This window comes from Oryza glaberrima, chromosome 4, assembly GCF_000147395.1.
Source record: "Oryza glaberrima chromosome 4, OglaRS2, whole genome shotgun sequence".
Lineage (NCBI taxonomy): Eukaryota > Viridiplantae > Streptophyta > Magnoliopsida > Poales > Poaceae > Oryza > Oryza glaberrima.
In genome coordinates, this window is record NC_068329.1 from 6425436 (window position 1) to 6444722 (window position 19287).

At 46.2% G+C, this 19287-nt stretch overlaps 1 protein-coding gene and 1 pseudogene across 1 annotated transcript; both read right to left on the minus strand.

The window, feature by feature from the left end:
• Positions 1-57: 57 nt before the first annotated feature.
• LOC127770146 (uncharacterized) lies at positions 58-7663 on the minus strand (the record flags this gene model as incomplete). The annotated part of the gene is made up of 3 exons (XM_052295811.1): positions 6660-7663; positions 5832-6257; positions 58-361 (listed from the first exon to the last, which is right to left on the minus strand). Coding segments are annotated over exons 1-3 (1734 nt in total), but the record flags the coding sequence as incomplete, so codon positions are not given.
• A 1725-nt stretch (positions 7664-9388) lies between these two features.
• Positions 9389-17724, minus strand: LOC127770260 (probable LRR receptor-like serine/threonine-protein kinase At3g47570; annotated as a pseudogene).
• Positions 17725-19287: the final 1563 nt, after the last annotated feature.

The following is a 19287-nucleotide window of genomic DNA, read 5'->3' on the forward strand; positions in this document are numbered from 1 at the left end:
TAATTATTGAACGAAACAAATCAAACTCAAAGATACTCACAAAATCCATGCGCTCAGAAGAGAGACGTCGAGGGCGTCCAACTGGTACAGATCGAAGAGTTCCTTGAAATGGATCCAGAGAACATCGTCTCCTTGCAAGAAGTCGGGGTTTCTGATCCTCGCTCCGAACATCTCTCTACCCTTGGCGCTCATTTCCATGTACCGTTCATGGAATTTGTACATCTGTGTCGGTAGGGACTCCAGCTGTTCAGGTTTGACAAGCGGTTTACCGAGTTCAAACTTGTATGCCAATTCTGCCTTCGGGATTGGTGCGCCTCGAACCAATTGATCCACAGATAGACCGGTGTCTGCAATGAAATCCGTTATGCCAAAATCTTCGCCAGTCACCAAAGGCTCGACCTCTTGGTTTGGTTGTTCTCCAAGCTGAGGGACTGGTTTGGACTTCTTGTGATAGGCTCTCTGAAGTGTTCAGTCATAGTCCGATATCTGTAAGGCCTCCTTGTTTGTTTTGGACATTCCCTTGAAGAAGTTCTTCACGTTCGGGTCAATAGGTATCTTCTTTTCAGGACTTCGAGGCTTGAGTTGCCTCTTCACCTTTCCTGCCACATAAGCATCAAGCTCCTCTTGACTGCAATCGTATGGTGGCTCCTTGTTTTTGGTGGCGTCAACTTTCGCCTTCTTCGTTGCCCTTGTGCGGGCAGGCAGTGGAGCTTGGCGAGACCTTGTCTTGGGAGGTGCAGGCGGACACAGTGGAGGCGGAGGAGGCGGAGGAGCCGGAGGAGATGGTGCAGGAGGACGTGGCGGAGGAGCCGGAGGAGATGGTGCAGGAGGACGTGGCGGAGGAACCTGAGGAGATAGTGCACGAAATGCCGCTTGTCGCCTAGGAAGGATGATGTACCGCTTGCGCCATAGTATGATGGCGTGGCTTGTGTCTCGTAGATGCGTCTCACCGTCCCCTCCTGGGTAGTCCAACTCGAGGTCCTCGTACGTGCCTTCCACCAGCTCAACTTCGACCCTCGAGTATCCTGCTGAAATCGGCCTAAAGTGGTAAGTCCCGGAAGGGTCCGTTGGGATGGCCATTCCCAACGCCACCTTCACGTGATGAGAGGTTATCTATTAGTAATCAACCTAAGCAGCAACTTGCGGAATGTACAAGTCAAAAATCATCAAACTACGAGCATACCTTGATTGATAAGTTCTTGAAGGGAATATGCAGCTCACATGGTGTCCGCTGCGTGATCTCATCAACGGGGCAGGTGGTTTCGTCCTAGGTTTGCATGGCGTCCATGCTCTGTGATCCGACCTGCCCCGTTGAGGCGCAGCTGCTACGATTGCCTGATGGGCTGACCATTGCAGGATGAATGTACGGCTGGGGATCCTGGGACCGATGTGCGGCCATACGTTCATCCACCTTCCTTGCCACCTCCTCTTGCATGCTGAGCTCGTAGCTCGATACCCTATACTCAAGATCTGCAATCTTCACCTCGGTATCTCTCTTGCTCCTCATCCGACTCCTGTACGTGTGGATGCCCTCCTTAAATCCAATCTTCCAGGGAATCACGCCTTTCCCTCGTGTTCGTCCTGGATGCTCGGGAGTCTGTAGGGCGAGTGACAGCTCATCCTTCTCTCTGTCGGGTCGGAATGTGCCCTGAGAAGAGGCTACCACTACGTCCGTTAGTCGACTGGCAGCCTCGCGTATCTGATCGCTGAAGACAAGGGAGCCATCAACTGGGTTAAGCGTTCCACCGTGAGCATAGTACCAGAACTTCGAACGATCCGGCCAATTAGCGGTGGCCGGTTCGATACCCCTCTCAAGCAAGCTAGCCTCCATCTCCTCCCACTTCGGCTTCGCGACGCTATATCCGCCTGACCCCAAGTGGTGATGGTACTTCTTCTTGGCAGCATTTTCTTTGTTTCTGGCCATCATTGCTTGCCTTTGTTGCCCTGTCTTGTAAGCAACGAACTCGTCCCAATGATCCCTTAGCTTTGGGAATACGTCGAAGTTCGGTGTTAGTCCCTTTAGGATGTATTTTTTGTAGAGATCTCCCTTGAAGCTCTAGAACTGTTCTGCCATTTTCTTCAGAGTCCACTGTTTCACTAAGTTATCCGTACCCGCGGGTAGCGTGAACGTCTCGAGCATTGTGGTCCACAACATCTCTTTCTCTGAATCCGGGACAAAGCTGTCATCATCCCCGCGTGCCCTTGTTCTGCGCCAGTACACCGTGCTGACAGGCACGTTGTCCCTCATATTTTAATCTCTAATAATCTTATATTAAAATTGTAATAGTCATATATGCTAAGTCTAATAATCTTATATTAAATGGCTACTAATCTCATATTAATATTATAATAATCATATATATATATATATGCTAAGTCTAACAATCTTATATTAAATCTCTAACAATCTTACATTTAATCTCTAATAATCTTATATTAGAATTGTAATAGTCATATATGCTAAGTATAACAATCTCATATTAAATCACTACTAATCTTAATTATATTAAATCGATAACAATCTTATATTAAAAGTGTAATAATCATGTATGCTAAGTGTAACAATCTTATATTAAATAATTAACAATCACTTATTTACATCACTTGCCTGCGCGAATTCCTTCGATGGCTAGCTACCACTTCGGCTTGAGGGACGGCGCCGACGTCTTCTGTGCAACATTACCAGGAAAATGTATTAGTCTAAATGGGTCAAGTTACATATATAATCATATATGTATTACCAGTAAATCGTATTAGTAGAAACGCGTTCGTTCTCACACTTTTAGTACAAGTGCATTCACGTTCGTAAGCGTTTCGTGCACGTTCGTTCGCGTTTCGTAATCGTATCGTTCACGTTCGTTTGCGTTCGTTAACATTTCGTTACGTTTGTCCGCGTTCGTTAACGTTTCGTGCATGTTCGTTCGCGTTCGTTAACGTTTCATTACGTTCGTTCGCGTTCGTTAATGTTTCGTTCACGTTCGTTCAGCGTTCGTTCAAAGGTCGTGCACGTATCGTTCACGTTCTTCGTGTTCGGTCACGTTCGGGCGCGCGCGGCAGTGGCGTGCAGTGGCGGCGGTGTCGGGGTGCCGTGGGCCAGCCCGGCGGCGTGCGGGCGCGGCGGCAGCGGCGACGTGGGGGCGCGGCGGCGGCGGCGTCGGGGCCCAGCGACGTGCAGGCGCGGTGGCGGCGCGCGGCGTGGCGTAGCGGCGGCGTGGCGAGCTCGAGGCGGTGGCGGCGGAGTGGCAGTGGCGACAGCGTGGCGTCGCGGAGGCGTGGCGTAGCGGCCTGGAGGCATGGCGCGGCGGCGTGGTGAGCTCGAGGGGGGGACGGCGTTCGTGGCATTGGCGACGTCGTCGTCGGCGGCGGCGGCCACGTCGATCGAAGTCGGTCGTCGGCCGGCCGTGGAGATCAGAGAGAGAGATCAAGATCGAGAGAAAGAGAGGCAGCGGTGGCTCTCACCCAAGAGATGCAGCGGCGGTGTCGGCGCGGGGTTGCCCTAGGCACCGTGGCGGCGGCGAAGGAGAAGCCGATCAAGATCGAAAATCGGCTAAGTGTTGGTGGAGAAGATGAGGGCGCACCGGGAATATATATACCCCCGGATCTTTAGTCCCGGTTGGTAAGAACAACCGGGAGTAAAGATATCTTTACTCCTGGTTTATCAGAAGAACCGGGACTAAAGATCTTTTCTTTAGTCCCGGTTGTTGTCAAAAACCGGGAGTAAAGATATCTTTACTCCCGGTTGTTCTCACCAACCGGGACTAAAGATCTTTTCCCGCTATTTCCAAATTCTTTTTAAACCCGGTTAGGGTTAGGAACCGGGAGTAAAGATAATAGCAGTTGTGTCTTCAATTTCATTGCATATGTGTTTCTAAAATAGTAAATAATGCATTACAATTATTTAAAGTCGAACAATTAATGATAAAACCTTCGAAAAATTATTGTTGTACGTAGTAGAATACGTGGATAATATATAATAAGCACATGAATGATTTAAAATTGTTAAAAATTCTAATTAACATATGTAAATACCACATGCATGATTTAAAACCTTTAGAAATTCTAATAATCATATATATGTAGCATATGGATGATTTCAATTTGATTAAAATTCAAATAATCATATATATGTAGCATATGGATGATTTCAATTTGATGAAAATTCTAATAATCATACATAATTAACAAAAAATCTAATAATCATATATAACTAGCATATGGATGATTTCAATTTGATAAAAATTCTAATAATCATACATATTTAACATATGCCATACAACAATTGATTAGTATAGATATTCGGTACATCCAACATAGTTTACATCGTGTACAGAACAATTACGGCAATACATCGGCGGTGACGGTTGACCGGACGTACTTTCTCCTCACTATTGTTCCTTCCTTGTGATCGCTACGTAGGGGTGTCTTCATTTGATAGGAGGATGGTAGGGTCAATTGTCACCGTGAAAAGGGGTTGCCCATCAAACTGATCGTAATCCTCATCAGTCTTGTCCTCTACTCCGACGATTTTTCTTTTTCCTGGGAGAACCACGTGGCGCTTTGGCTCGTCAGTCACTTTGCCCTTTTTTCCTTTGCTAGACATGTCCTTGACGTAAAAAACTTGGGTTACATCATTGACAAGGACAAAAGGTTCGTCCGAGTATCCAACCTTGTTAAGGTCAACCGTTGTCATCCCACTGTTATCAATCGTTACGCCTCCACCAGTCAACCTAACCCATTGGCACCGGAACAAAGGGACCTTGAGAGGTCCATAGTCAAGTTCCCATATGTCCTCGATGGCACCGTAATACGTGCCAGTTGTACCATCGTGTCCCATGGCATCGATACGAACAACACTGTTCTGGTTTGTGCTCTTCATGTCTTGGGCCCTCGTGTAGAATGTGTACCCATTGATTTCATATCCCTGGAATGTCGCGATCGAGCCAGATGGTCCCCTCGCCAGGAAGGCCAGTTGTTGGTTAATCGTCTTGTTACCCATGAGATGTTGTCGCAGCCACGTGGAGAAAGTATCAATGTGATGCCTTGTAATCCATGCATCGGACTTACCAATGTTTTTGGCGCGAACTAGAGCCAAGTGCTCCTCGATGTAGGGAGCCACCAATGAAGATTGTTGCAGAACCGTGAAATGGGCTTTACGGAATAAATTGTTGTCTACCGTCATTATTGCTTTCCTTTCGAGAGTCCCCTTTCCCCGTAGTCTCCCTTCATGGCGTGATTCAGGTGCCCCGATTGGGCGAAGGTCTTCGATAAATTCTACGCAGAATTCAATGACCTCCTCTGTTCCATACCCCTTGGCGATGCTTGCCTCTGGACGAGCACGGTTACGAACATACTTCTTCAGAACGCCCATGTACCTCTCGAAAGGAAACATGTTGTGTAGGTACACAGGACCGAGAATACCGATCTCTTTGACAAGGTGACAAAGCAAATGCGTCATTATATTGAAAAATGAAGGTGGAAATATCAACTCAAAGCTGACAAGACATTGCACCACATCATTTTGCAGGGCTTCTAATCTATCAAGATCGATGACCTTCTGCGAAATTGCGTTCATGAAAGCACATAGCTTTGTTATTGTTGCCCGGACATTGTCTGGGAGGATACCCCTTATTACAACTGGTAGCAGCTGTGTCATCAACACGTGACAGTCATGAGACTTTAGATTTGTGAACTTCTTCTCCTTCGTGGTTATTATTTGCTTTATATTCGTGGAGTATCCAGACGGTACCTTGATGCTCTCCAAGCATTCAAACATACTTTCCTTCTCTGCCTTGCTAAGAGTGTAGCTAGCTGGACTCAAGTAATGGCTTCCTTTCTCCTTTGGTTCCGGGTGAAGGTCACCGCGTTGTTCCATATGCTTCAGATCATTACGTGCTTCCAGTGTATCTTTCGACTTTCCATATACACCTAGGAAGCCAAGAAGGTTTACGCAAAGATTCTTAGTGAGGTGCATCACGTCGATTGCGTGGCGGACGTCCAAGAATTCCCAATAGGGTAACTCCCAAAATATACAGTTCTTTTTCCACATCGCCGCATGACCATCTTCACTCTCTATAGGCTGGCTGCCAGGCCCCTTTCCAAACACTACTTTAAGATCTTTAACCATAGAAAACATTGTTTTCCCGCTGCGATGTTTAGGCTTCGTACGGTGGTTCTCCTTATGTTCAAAGTGCTTGCCTTTCTTCCGTACCGGGTGGTTTGCTGCAAGGAATCGACGATGACCCATGTACACAACCTTCCTACAGTGCTTAAGATACGTACTTTCTGTTTCATCCATACAGTGAGTGCAAGCCTTGTACCCCTTGTTGGACTGCCCGGATAGGTTGCTAAGTGCAGGCCAATCGTTGATAGTTACGAACAGCAGCGCTTGTAGGTTAAACTCCTCCTGTTTGTCCTCGTCCCACACGGGGACACCTTCCTTCTTCCACAACAGTTTAAGATCTTCGACCAGTGGTCTTAGGTACACATCGATGTCGTTACCAAGTTGCTTGGGCCCTTGAATTATAATCGGCATCATTATGTACTTCCTCTTCATGCATAGCCACGGGGAGAGGTTGTAGATACACATCGTAACGGGCCAAGTGCTATGGCCGCTGCACATCTCTCCAAAAGGATTCATGCCATCCGTACTTAAACCAAACCGTATGTTTCGTGCGTCCTTTCCAAAGTCTTTAAATTTTCTGTCGATGTTTCGCCACTGCGAACCATCGGCGGGGTGTCTCAGCATCCCGTTCTGTTGATGCTCTTCAGCGTGCCATCGCATCATTCTAGCGTTCCCCTTGTTCCTGAACAAACGCCTTAGCCGTGGTATTATAGGGAAATACCACATCACCTTAGCAGAAATTCTCTTCTTCGTTAGCTGCCCGTCAACTTCTCCTGGATCATCTCGTCTAATCTTGTATTGTAGTGCTTTGCAAACAGGGCATGCTTCTAGGTTCTCGTACTCCTCACCGTGATATAGGATACAATCATTCGAACATGCGTGAATCTTCTGAACTTCCAGTCCTAGAGGGCACACTATCTTCTTAGCCTCGTACGTTGTCTTGGGCAACTTGTTTCCCTCCGGAAGAATGTTCTTGATGAGTTTCAATAAATTGCCAAATGCCTTGTCACTAACACCATTATTTGCCTTCCATTGCAAGAACTCCAGAGTGGTATCCAACTTTTTGTGCCCCTGCTCGCAACCTGGGTATAATGATGTTCTGTGGTCCTCTAACATCTTGTCCAATTTATGGGCCCCCTTTTCACTTTCGCAATCCTCCTTGGCGTCCTGCAACATCTGACCAAGATCATTTGCAACGTTGTTACCATCAGCATCCCTTTCCTCCTCGCCCGTTTGATTTCCTTCAAATCCAGCGTACTGAGCAAAGTCCGGAATATTGTCGTCTTCCACTTCATCTTCTTCCATTTCAACATCTTGCTCTCCGTGGGATGTCCAACAATTATAGCTTGGCATGAACCCCGACTCAAACAAGTGGAAATGAATAGTCCTGGATGCAGAATACTCCTTCTGATTCTTACACTTATTGCATGGACAACAAATAAAACCCTTTTGCCTGTTAGCTTCGGCCACTCTCAAAAAATAATGCACGCCGTCAATAAACTCTTTGGACCGCCGGTCAGCGTACATCCATTGCCGATCCATCTACATGACATGAAAAAAAATCGTACACACATAATTATTCGTACAATAATGACAATCATACAATAATTATAAAATAATTACAAACTCTTTCAACAGTCACACAATAATGACATATCATTATTCCTACAAATATTATGAAATATTACACCGAATAATTATATATTTACTATTTATAAAGTTTTAAACTAATATTAATGTGTTGTACTTATTTTAATTTTTCATTTTACTTTGTTTTCTATTATTCAAGATTAACTTTCACTATATTTTCCTTCTCAACTTTTTTATAAAACCTTCTTTAGCAAATAAACTAAATTTCTATATATTCTTTCTTCTCCACACAAATTTTCTCTCTCATCAACTAACAACAAAATTTTGGAGACAAAAAAGTGTGCAAAACATAGCTCCAAATGTAATATGAAAAAAAAAACATTGGAGGATGAAGTTGCTAACCTTTTAGGCACCTCCGATTTGTACATAATCACCAAAATAAATTCACTAAAAATTTTGGCATGACCTCCCCTCTTTTTTGAAGAAATTTTGAAGCTTGCTCGGGCTGGAGGAGGAAGAAGACATATATATAGGGGTGGGACTTTAGTCCCGGTTGGTGTTATGAACCGGGGCTAAAGATCGCCGTGATCTTTAGTCCCGGTTGGTGTTATTAACCGGAACTAAAGATCCGGGGGGGGCCTGACAGGCCCTGACAGCATTTGAACCGGGACTAAAGATCATCTTTAGTCCCGGTTTTTGTTGCAACCGGGACTATTGTGGAATTAGCCCAACCGACGAAAGATGGTTTCTCCACCAGTGAATTGACTTGTGTGTAGATTATATATTGTATGTTAAATTGAACCGGCCATGTCCTTTATATAGGGGTTGGTCTTGCCACCTACAGGTCCTCTATGTCTAATTCGGGAAAGAAACCAAAGAAAACCTGTGACATAGCCTCCCGAGTAAGGAATCCCGAGGCCGACGAAAATGGACTTGGGCTCAAACTCTGCCGGTCTGACCGGCAACATGCCTTCGGTTAGACCGGCCCTCAGGCCACGGTTTGACCGGCCCATACACGGCGGTTAGACCGACCTAGTGGAGTAAACCGGTGACCTTCCCAAATCTTGGGCAATTTTTCTTATTTTGAACCTATCTAGCAAATTTGGGTGTAAACAATTGTATCAACATATCACCTCAACTTCGTTGATGTGGTAAACTTGTAAACATAGGTGCTCTCTGTCCTTTTTCTTGGCAAAGACCACACTATTTTCTTTATCGTTGAATCGTTGTAGCGCATCAATAATCGGAACCCAAACTCCTTTAATTTTCACACTTAGTAAATTAAACATAGTTAGCCCGGATGATTATGTTATCAGTAATCACCAAAACTCTAAACAAGGGACTAGGTGCTTACACTCGACACTGGCAGATGCTGGGAGGCTGTCCGAGGATGTTGAATCTCACATGGTAGCTCAGAGGGTGGAAAATAATTGAGAGAAGTTGCAAGATGAAAAAACAAAGGAAAACCATTAACTCTACTCACTGGAGGGCAAATATAAGTATATGTAATTTCAAATTGCTATTAACTTACACCACAACACATGATGATTTCAAAATCATAGATGAGTAAAAAGCCCCGTAATTGGTTCTTATATGTATTGCATGCATGGCTGATCATAAATTTGTATAACTAATCATGCTGTCGAATGACTTGCTTCACTAAGCACTCTGCATTCTTTAGACAGAAGCCATGTAATCCTTTTTTATCTTCGCCAGTCTCACAACCACTTCGCTCATTGTCATTCTTTGGTCTGGTAATTCATGTGAGCATTGTAAACCCAACTCAAAAACTGGGACTATAAAGTTATTCAATGAACTAGAGGAATCTTGCACCAGTAACCGGTTATCCACCACATCCATGACATTTGATGGAAATGCACTAGTAACCCACTGCCTTAGAGATAGTTCTCCAACAAACATGGGATCAGTTGGCCTCTTTCCAGTGAATAACTCCAGAAGCATAATACCGTAGCTGAATGCATCGCTTTTCCGTGATGCTTTCCCAACTGACCCATACTCTAGCAATATTTTTTCCAAACAGGAGAGGAATAAATTAGTAGCAAAACTAATAGTTGAATCAAAACGAGAGAAAAAAAAACATACTAGAAATACCTGGTGCCATATAACCAATTGTTCCAGGCATACTTGCAGAAATAACAGAGTTATCGTCACCACGTAACAGTTTTGCAATCCCGAAATCGGCCACCAATGCAACCATGTCTTGGTCGAATAGAACATTGCTTGGCTTCAAGTCGCAGTGTAGGACTACCTCACAGTGATGATAGTGAAGATACTCCATTGCCATGGACACATCCAACAGAATGTCCAGTCTCTGAAGGAATCCCAGTTGCTCTCCACCTTCAGAGTGTAGCTGTGTTTCTAAGCTTCCCTTGGGCATGTAGGGAAGAACCAAAGCTCTGAAGTCCAGGTTGCCCCCCCCCCCCCCCGCGTCGCTCACGCGTCGGGCGGCTCGGGGGCGAAAAACCCTAGCCGCCCGCGCCTTCTCTCCCTCCCTCCCCCCACCTCGCCGCCGCTGGAGCCCGCCGGTGGTGAAGCCGGCAGCAGGTAGGGAAGGCGGCGGCGAGGCCTTCTTCTCTTCGTAGCGTCTCCCTCCTCGGCGCGAAGGACGAAGACGACGAAGCTCCCCACCGGCGTGGTCCATAGCGGCTACGGCGGCGAGGTGTGGAGGAGGCGGCGGATCCGGAGCCCCCATGGCCGGATCCGGCCCTCCCTCGCCTGGATCTGCGCGGTGGCGGCGCGAGGAGGCCTGGGGCGGCGCGACGGCATGCGGACATGGTGGCGGCTTGGCGGCAAGGCGGCGAGGCGGCGGCCGGCTGCGGCTAGGCCGGCCCGACACTGGCGCGGAGGCGGCGGACGGCTGCAGCTAGGCGTGGAGGCGGCTCGTCAGCGGCGGGCGCGGGCAGCGGATGGCCGCGGCTCGTCGTGGCCGGCTGGGTCGCGGAGGCGGCGGGCAGCTAAGCCTGCCCGGAGCGGCAGCGGTGCCCCCGCTCACTCGCTCGGCCTGGCTACCCGGCGCCAGCCCATGGCGCGGTGGGTCGTCCAGGCCTCGGTGGCGGCTCGGCGTGGTGGTCGGGCAGCCGGGATGCCGTCGCGGTGGCTAGGTGAGGCGCGGCGGCCAGACTTCAGGGGCACCGGCGGGTGGCGCCGGTCCGGAGCAATAGCACCACCGGCGGCCAGATGGCAGTGCAAAGGGAGCTGGCGGCGATGGGCCGTCTTCCTCGTTGCCGGTCGGCACCCTCGGCCTTCGTGGAGCTCCTCCCCTTCTTTGCGGGGAGTTTCTAGGTTGGATTGAGGCGGCAGCTCGTCAGTGGGGGAAGCTCAGGCTGCCGAAGCAATGCCACCTAGTCCCGGGTTCTCCTTCGGCCAAATCTGGCGAGGCGGCCGGCGGGTGGTGGAACGGAGGACTCCTGGGCCAGCTTTCAGGGGTGGTGGTTCGTTGAAGTCGACCGATGGAGGGGCGTCGGTGCGGTGTGGTGGATGCCACGTGCTGCCATTTGTCTGTGTGGTGGTTCTGAGTTGGTGGACGGCGATCTGCAGTCAAGGTTGTAGGGTCCTAGGCGAAAGCCTAGTCCGGTGGTTCACCGGGCCGTCAGCGGCTACGTCTTCGGGCGTCGTAATCTCCTTGGAGCGTTGTCGAGGGTTACCCTCTCCCTTTCTTGGCGAGCTTCTCTGGGTGAAAACCACATCTTTTTTGATGGGCGATGGCGGCATCTTGGATGTCGTGACCACCATGGTGGCATCGTTTTCGGAGCCTCGTCTCTGTGGTGTTGCTGTAGGCCTAGCGGTGTTCGGCCACGCTCAGCGGGGGTCGTTTGGTGCTAGGTTTCACCCTCAGCGGTTTGTGCTTGGGTGGTAGCGCGTGGTGTGTGGCAATGCACCTCGGTGCATTTTGTTGTTTTTTCTCTTGTAACTTTTATTCCTTTTTAATATACTCGGTTGGCCTCCTTCGGCCTTCCCGGCGAAAAAAAGAAGTCCAGGTTGGAACAAGTGGTGAGTATCCTAATCAAGTTGCGATGCCGGGCCATGCGCAGGGCATGACACTCTGAATCGAAGCTTCTAATAGCTTGTTCCAGCTCCATGTTGAGAACTTTTATTGCCACCATAGTACCGTCGTTCAGTTGGCCCTTGAAAACTTTTCCAAAGCTTCCAGCCCCCAACAAGTTAGTCTCACTAAAATTATCCGTGGCTCGAACAATGTCATGGTAAGAGATCAACCTATTGTTGAGCACATCTTCCATATCAGGAGAAATGATTCTATCTTGTTGCTTGGCTTTCTTCCTCATCATCATGTACATGCATGTGGCTATAACTCCGACAACAATAATAACACTGGGGAGCAAGAATTTTAGTATGTGCCTTTTATTACTATTATTGTTGTTCTTACATGGCATAAACCCCAAACGTGGAACACCACCACAGAGGGCGGGGTTGCCCATCAAAGATTGCAGGGTGATGTTTGCAAAGATGCCACCTTCTGGTATTGGACCATGTAGGTTATTGAATGAAAGGTTCAAGCTAGAGAGATCAGTAAAATTTGCTAAATATTGTGGAATTGTCCCCGACAGATCATTGTATGAAACATCCAGTGATTTCAAGTTGATCAACTTGTCAAAAGAGTTTGGAAATGAACCATTTAGTGAGTTGTGTGACAGGTTCAGGTATGTTGTCATTAGAAACTGTCCAAAGGATTCAGGGATCCTACCAAACAACCGGTTGGAAGAGAGATCAATCCGGTCAATATGATTTAGCTGCCCTATATCTACTGGCAATGCACCTTCCAAGGAGTTCTGAGACAGATCAACGGTTATCAAGCTATTCATATGGAATAGGCTTGCTGGTATGGTTGATGACATATGATTTTTAGATAGAACAAGATATTGTAGATTACTGAGGTTTCCAAGATCGTTTGGTAGCACACCTGAGAAGTTGTTGTTATTGAGTATTAGTGTTTGAAGGTTCCTTAGATGACCTATTTGTCTTGGGATTGTGCCAGACATGATATTTCCAGAGAGATTAAGAACTTGGAGCTTGTCCATTAGCATGATTGATTCTGGAATAGTACCAGTCAGTTGGTTGTTTGAAAGGTCCAACCAAACGAGATTGCTTAAATTCAACAGGGTAGAAGGAAGATCACCGGATAACCTGTTTCCTACTGCAAAGAAATTTATTAGAGTACTTGAGAAGTTTCCGACATAGTTAGGGAGCTCCCCTGTGAAATAATTCAAGTCGAAGCCAACTTCCCAGATATTTTGACAGTTTGAAAGTGTAGCCAAGAAGTCGAGGCTCCCTTGTAGGTAGTTGTCTCCAATATTGAACCATTCAACTGATCCTGTGCTACCGATTGCAGTTGGTACTGCTCCGGTAAAACTATTAGCACCAATTAAGAATACAGCTAGTTCCGAAAAGTTGGCAAAAAAGGTAGGGATGGATCCTGTAAAATGATTATGGTCGAGGAATAGCCCTTTGATTTTCCTGAGCTGTGCAAGTTCTTGTGGAATCTGTCCTGTTAAATTGCAGGATTGAAGACCAAGGGTGTCAAGATTACTAAGATTACCCAATGCAGATGGGATCGGACCAACAAGGTTATTACTCTCTAAATCAAGTAATACGAGGTCTGGCAGTTTTCCCAACCATGCTGGAACTGGGCCCTCGAATAAATTATGTCCAATGAAAATCCATTGGAGGTATTTGCAGTCTGCAAGCCCCAACGGAATCTGTCCCATGAATCTGTTTTCATACAAGCAGATCTTTTGCAGCATGGGGAGGTTGAAGCTCTTGTTACCAGGGATAGATCCATCTAGGTACCCGTTGCCTCCGAGATGCAACATTTCTAGTTTGGACATGTTGAAAATTAACTCAGGTACTGGTCCAGAAAAGTGGTTATATGCTATTTCCAAGTGTTGAAGGATGGGCAAAGTGCCGATACCAACTGGTATTGTTCCTGACAAACTGTTATTCCGGAAGTTTAGATATTTTAGCTTAGGGGTGTTGTTGAACAGATCATTGGGTAGTGGTCCAGTCAAATAATGCACTAGCAAATCTATGTACCTAAGGTTGCGAAGATTCTGCAGCTCACGTGGTATTTGCCCAGAGAGGCTGTTATACCCTACATCAATGGTTTCAAGCCTTGTGAGGTTTCCTATCACTGGTGGAATGACGCCCAACAAGCTATTTATACTGAGAACAAGAACCTCAAGACGACGCAGCTTTCCGAGATCGGCTGGGATGGTGCCGGTGAGTCCCGTGCTAGTGAGGTTGAGGACAGTGAGGAAAGAGAGGTTACCAAGATGAGGCGAGATGCTTCCCTGGAGTGCAGCACAAGGGCAACAACCCGTGCCCGGCAGCGACTACATGACAAGCCGAACCAATGACAGACGGACGTGGCAGTAGTCCAGTTGGATAGAACACCGCGAGGGTCGGCGAGCTGGGCTTTGAAATCCAGCAGCGCGGCAACGTCTCTGTCACTGCCGTTGCCGGCGGTGACACTGTCTGGGGTCGAAGCAATGGCAATAGTAGTACTAGATGCTAAAAACCAGAGGGACAGTAGCAGCGTAATCATGATCGAAGTGGCCATGTATGGAAGCTGGTTGGACTGGAGAAATTTAGCTAATCGGCTTTATAGTTTGCTTATATAGCTTGCTTACAACTTCTCTTCTTATATAGCTTGCTTAACGCATCCTTAGGGACACCCGGTCTCGCCAAACGGGCAAAAAAGGAGCCGTGGCACCGTTTTGGGTAGGTTGGGAGTTGCCAGTACCACCACTCGCCACGTGGTGGGGGAGCTGGAGTAGCCCAGCTGGCCCAAATGAGAGCCTGGGGAGCCCGGGGTATTGTAATCTTGCGATTTTGGTAGGTTTCTCTGAGAAATTATGATGGAACCAGCCTACATTGACAGGACGACATTGACATTGACTCCTCCGACATCAGCGTAGCCCAGATCAACAGCCACCCACGGGCCTTGCGCCTGCAACTTCACACTTCTCAACAGCGCCCAATAGTTGGTTCGCTTCAGGACATGATAGCATAGTAGAAAAACCCGGACCGGTCATCGAACCGCTTGGACCCTTGGTTCATCGGTTCATCGGTTGGACCGCTGGGTCAATCGGTCTAATGCTGAACCAGGACCATCATATATTATGCATAACTTCCTTCGAATAGGGAGCTCATGTTAGCCTAGTGGTGAGGATCACATTCTTGCTCCTCGCCAGCCAGAGTTCAAACCCCCAAAGTAGCATTTTTTCTCATTTTTAGGCAATAAAACGAACATGGGCCGCCGGAAGTGAAGTGGGCCTTAGAAGGCCGGCCCATCTACTAGCTGACCTGCTGGTTTAGTATAGCCCGGTCGCCGGTTTTAAGCAAAAATCGTCCGGTTCACCGGGTTTATACCGGTTCAATTGCACGGGCGGTCTTTAGAGCAAACCGAGCCGGTGAGAGTGCTGGTTCCGGTTTTTTCCGGTTCAACCGCCGGTCCGGTCCGGTTTTTTGTACTATGCATGATAGCGCAGTGGCACGCCTGTCACTCGCGGCACCTGCTGCATCACGATTTGCCCCTAATTGCCGGCGCTTGAGCTGCCTCTTCCGCCACTGCTTGGATGCCACGGTGGTAGGGTGTACCGTGGATTTCCATCATCACTCAACATGGCCACATAATCGGCAATGAACCGCTCTGATGCCACTGATTGGCTAACCTATCTCTCAATCCTCAGCACTCAGCTCTGTGAATCAGTCACACATTCTGAAGCGAGAATTTCAGACAACTACAGTAACCTAACGAAACTGAAGAACAGAGTTTGGCGCTGCGTAGAACTTCAGCAGCTTTTCTCAGTTCTCTTCTATTATTTATACTCCGAACTCCAGGAGTTTGTTACAAAACGGAAACATCCGTCAAAATCACACCGATCTGACTTGACCGTGCCATCCCACGATCGATCCAGTGCTATCTTAGCAACTACTGAAAAAACGCTAACTGAAAACAAACTAATTGCTAAGTCAATATCCTATTCATCCGCCGTGAACGCAGCACGACTCAGATGCTTTATTTGAACTAATAAACCTAGCAACAAATCCGGAAATGAAGATCATTTCCATCAAGGAATCCTACCAAACAACCGGTTGGCAGAGAGATCAATCGTATCAATATGTTTTAGCTGCCCTATATCAACTGGCAATGCACCTTCCAAGGAGTTCTGAGACAGATCAATTTTTATCAAGCTATTCATGTGGAATATGCTTGCTGGTATGGTTGATGAAAAATGATTTTTAGATAGAACAAGATATTGTAGATTACTGAGGTTTCCAAGATCGTTTGTTAGCGTACCAGAGAAGTTGTTGTTATTGAGTATTAGTGTTTGTAGGTTCCAGAGTTGACCTATCTGCCTTGGGATTGAACCAGACAAGCTATTTCCGGAGAGAATAAGAAGTTGGAGCTTGTCCATTAGCTTGATTGATTCTGGAATAGTACCAGTCAGTTGGTTGTTTGAAATGTCCAACCAAACGAGATTGCTTAAATTCGACAGGGTAGAAGGAAGCTCACCGGATAACTTGTTTCCTTCTGCAAAGAAATTTATCAGAGTACTTGAGAAGTTTCCGACATAGTCAGGGAGCTTCCCTGTAAAATCATTCAAGTCGAAGCCAACTTCCCAGATATTTTGACAGTTTGAAAGTGTAGCCAAGAAGTCGAGGCTCCCTTCTAGGTAGTTCCCTCCAATATTAAACCACTCAATTGATCTTGAGCTACCAAGTGCAGTTGGTACTGACCCAGTAAAACTATTAGCACTGATTAGAAAGACTTGTAGTTCAGAAAAGTTAGCAAAAAAGGTAGGGATGGATCCAGTAAAATGATTATGGTCCAGATACAATGCATTGAGTTGCTGAAGCTGTCCAAGTTCTTGTGGAATTAGCCCTGATAAGGTACACGATTGAAGGCCAAGGGAGACAAGATTAGTAATATTACCCAGTGCAGATGGGATTTGACCGATAAGATTATTGTAACCTAGATCAAGTAAAAGGAGGTCTGGCAGTTTGCTCAGCCATGTTGGCACAGAGCCCTCGAATGAGTTCTCTCCAATGGAAATTATTTGGATGTATTTGCAGTTTGCAAGCCCCAATGGTATCTGTCCCGTGAATCTATTCGCAAATAGAGAGATCATTTGCAGCATGGGGAGGTTGAAGGTATTATTGTTACCTGGGATAGTTTCAGTTAGGCCCCAGTTGCCTCCAAGAGATAATATTTGCAGCTTGGACATGTTGAGTATAGTTGTTGGAACTGGGCCAGAGAAGTGGTTAGCCTGAAAATCGAGGTGTTGGAGCATGCCTAAGGAACCCACAGAATACGGAAGTGTTCCTGTCAAACTATTGTTCCCAAAGTCTAGATATTGTAGCTTAGAATTGTTGCTGAAGAGATCATTCGGTAGTGGTCCAGTTAAGTAATTCGTTATGAAATCTATGTGCGTAAGATTGTGCAGTTTTTGCAGCTCAAGTGGAATCTGCCCTGATATGCTGTTGTGCCCCATGTCAACAACCTCAAGCCTTGTGAGGTTTCCTACCACTGGTGGAATGACGCCTGACAAGCTATTCCGGCGGAAAACGAGAACTTCAAGACGATGCAGCTTTCCGAGATCGGCTGGGATGGCGCCGGTGAGTCCCGTGCTAGTGAGGTTGAGGACAGTGAGGAAAGAGAGGTTACCAAGATGAGGCGAGATGCTTCCCTGGAGTGGCACATCGTGCAGCACAAGGGCAACAACCCGTGCCCGGCGGCGACTACATGACACGCCGAACCAATGACAGAAGGATGTGGCAGTAGTCCAGTTGGATAGAACGCTGCGAGGGTCGGCGAGCTGGGCTTTGAAAGGCAGCAGCGCGGCAACGTCTGTGTCACTGCCGTTGCCGGCGGTGACACTGTCTGGGGTCGAAGCAATGGCAATAGAAGCAATGGCAATAGATGCTAAAAACCAGAGGTACAGTAGCAGCGTAATCATGATCGAAGTGGCCATGTATGGAAGCTGGTTGGACTGGAGAAATTTAGCTAATCGGCTTTGTAGTTTGCTTAATTATATAGCTTGCTTACAACTTCTCTTCTTATATATATAGCCTCCTTTTTGTGATGTTTCACAGTTTCATTGAATCGGTAGCCTTTCATGCTTTGAAAGAGAAATTCAGGGGAACGAGGAGACCTTGACTTAGGCCTTCGTGTAAATCACAGCCTTTTGTACTTATAGAAATATTAATGGGTTATGTACCGTACTACCAGCGAGTTGAGATAATCTATTGTATACTACTGAGTTTGTTCGAGTTTAACGATTTGCCATTGACATTCTTTTCAAAAATACCCAAAATACCCTTATGAACATAGAAGCTTAGCAATTGATTTATCTCATTAGAAGTTCCAAAAAAAATATGAAAACTTTTATGTGGCCTCCTTATTACATAACATGGAAATTTCTATAGGAGTTTTAAGTTTTTTACATTTATTTTTTTAAAAAAAATATAACTTATCTGTTATATGGTATATAAAAATACCTTTTTATTAGTTTTTAATATAAATCATCTTTCACACACTACATAAGATAGTTTTATGCTATCATCTCCTGGATAAGCAAACTCTCTCTCATATACCACGTAAAAACACTTTTTAAAAAAAAACTAAATATACCAGAAAAAAATTACAACTTGTATAGAAACTTCCATGTTGTGTAAGGAGGCCACGTAAAAATTTTCATATTTTTTTGAAAGTTCTAATGAGATAAATCAATTGTTTATCTTGTATATCTCTAAGGGTATTTTGGGTATTTTTGAAAAGAAGGTCCGGCCTAATGGTATATCGTAGAACAATTGCTAAAGTCACCAGTATATTATAGAAAGAGACCATATCGATGGCAAATCATTGAACTCGAACAAACCTGGTGGTATAGAATAGATTCTCTCTTAAAGATTAGGGGTGCCAAGTTTCTTCAGAAATTTGTGGCGTGGTTAGTGTTTGTAGATACGGCGACACTGCTATGGCGAGTGGTTTTTCGGTTTACAAGAGCTATTTCATCATATAAAATTGTTATACGTGATGTCTAATATCCATTAAATTATTGTTGAGGGTCATTACAGACCAATTTTGATTGTCAATATATCTAAAATAAATAAGAACTAGTAATGCCTGCATACATATTTGTTTAAGAATAATCTATTTTCACTTATACTTGGAACTTTATTTGTATGCGGGAGATCTTCACATAAATGGAGGAGATGATGGAAAAAAACTGAATAATCAATCGAAGTCCGACGAGTGGCACACTTATGGATGGATGGGCTTACAAACCCATTAAAAGGAATAAGATCACTTTGACTCCCTCAACTGACCACCGAATCTAAATCGTATCCCTCAACCACAATACCAGAAATCTTGACCCCCGAACCTGCAAAACTGGTGCAATTTGGCTCCCTTAGTGGTTTTGGAGGGCGGTTTCGCTGACGTGGCGGACACGTGGCAGTGTTGACCTGGCCTTTGTCCCACGTGGCATTGACGTGGCGCTTATGTGGCATTAAAATAAAAAAATATATGCGGG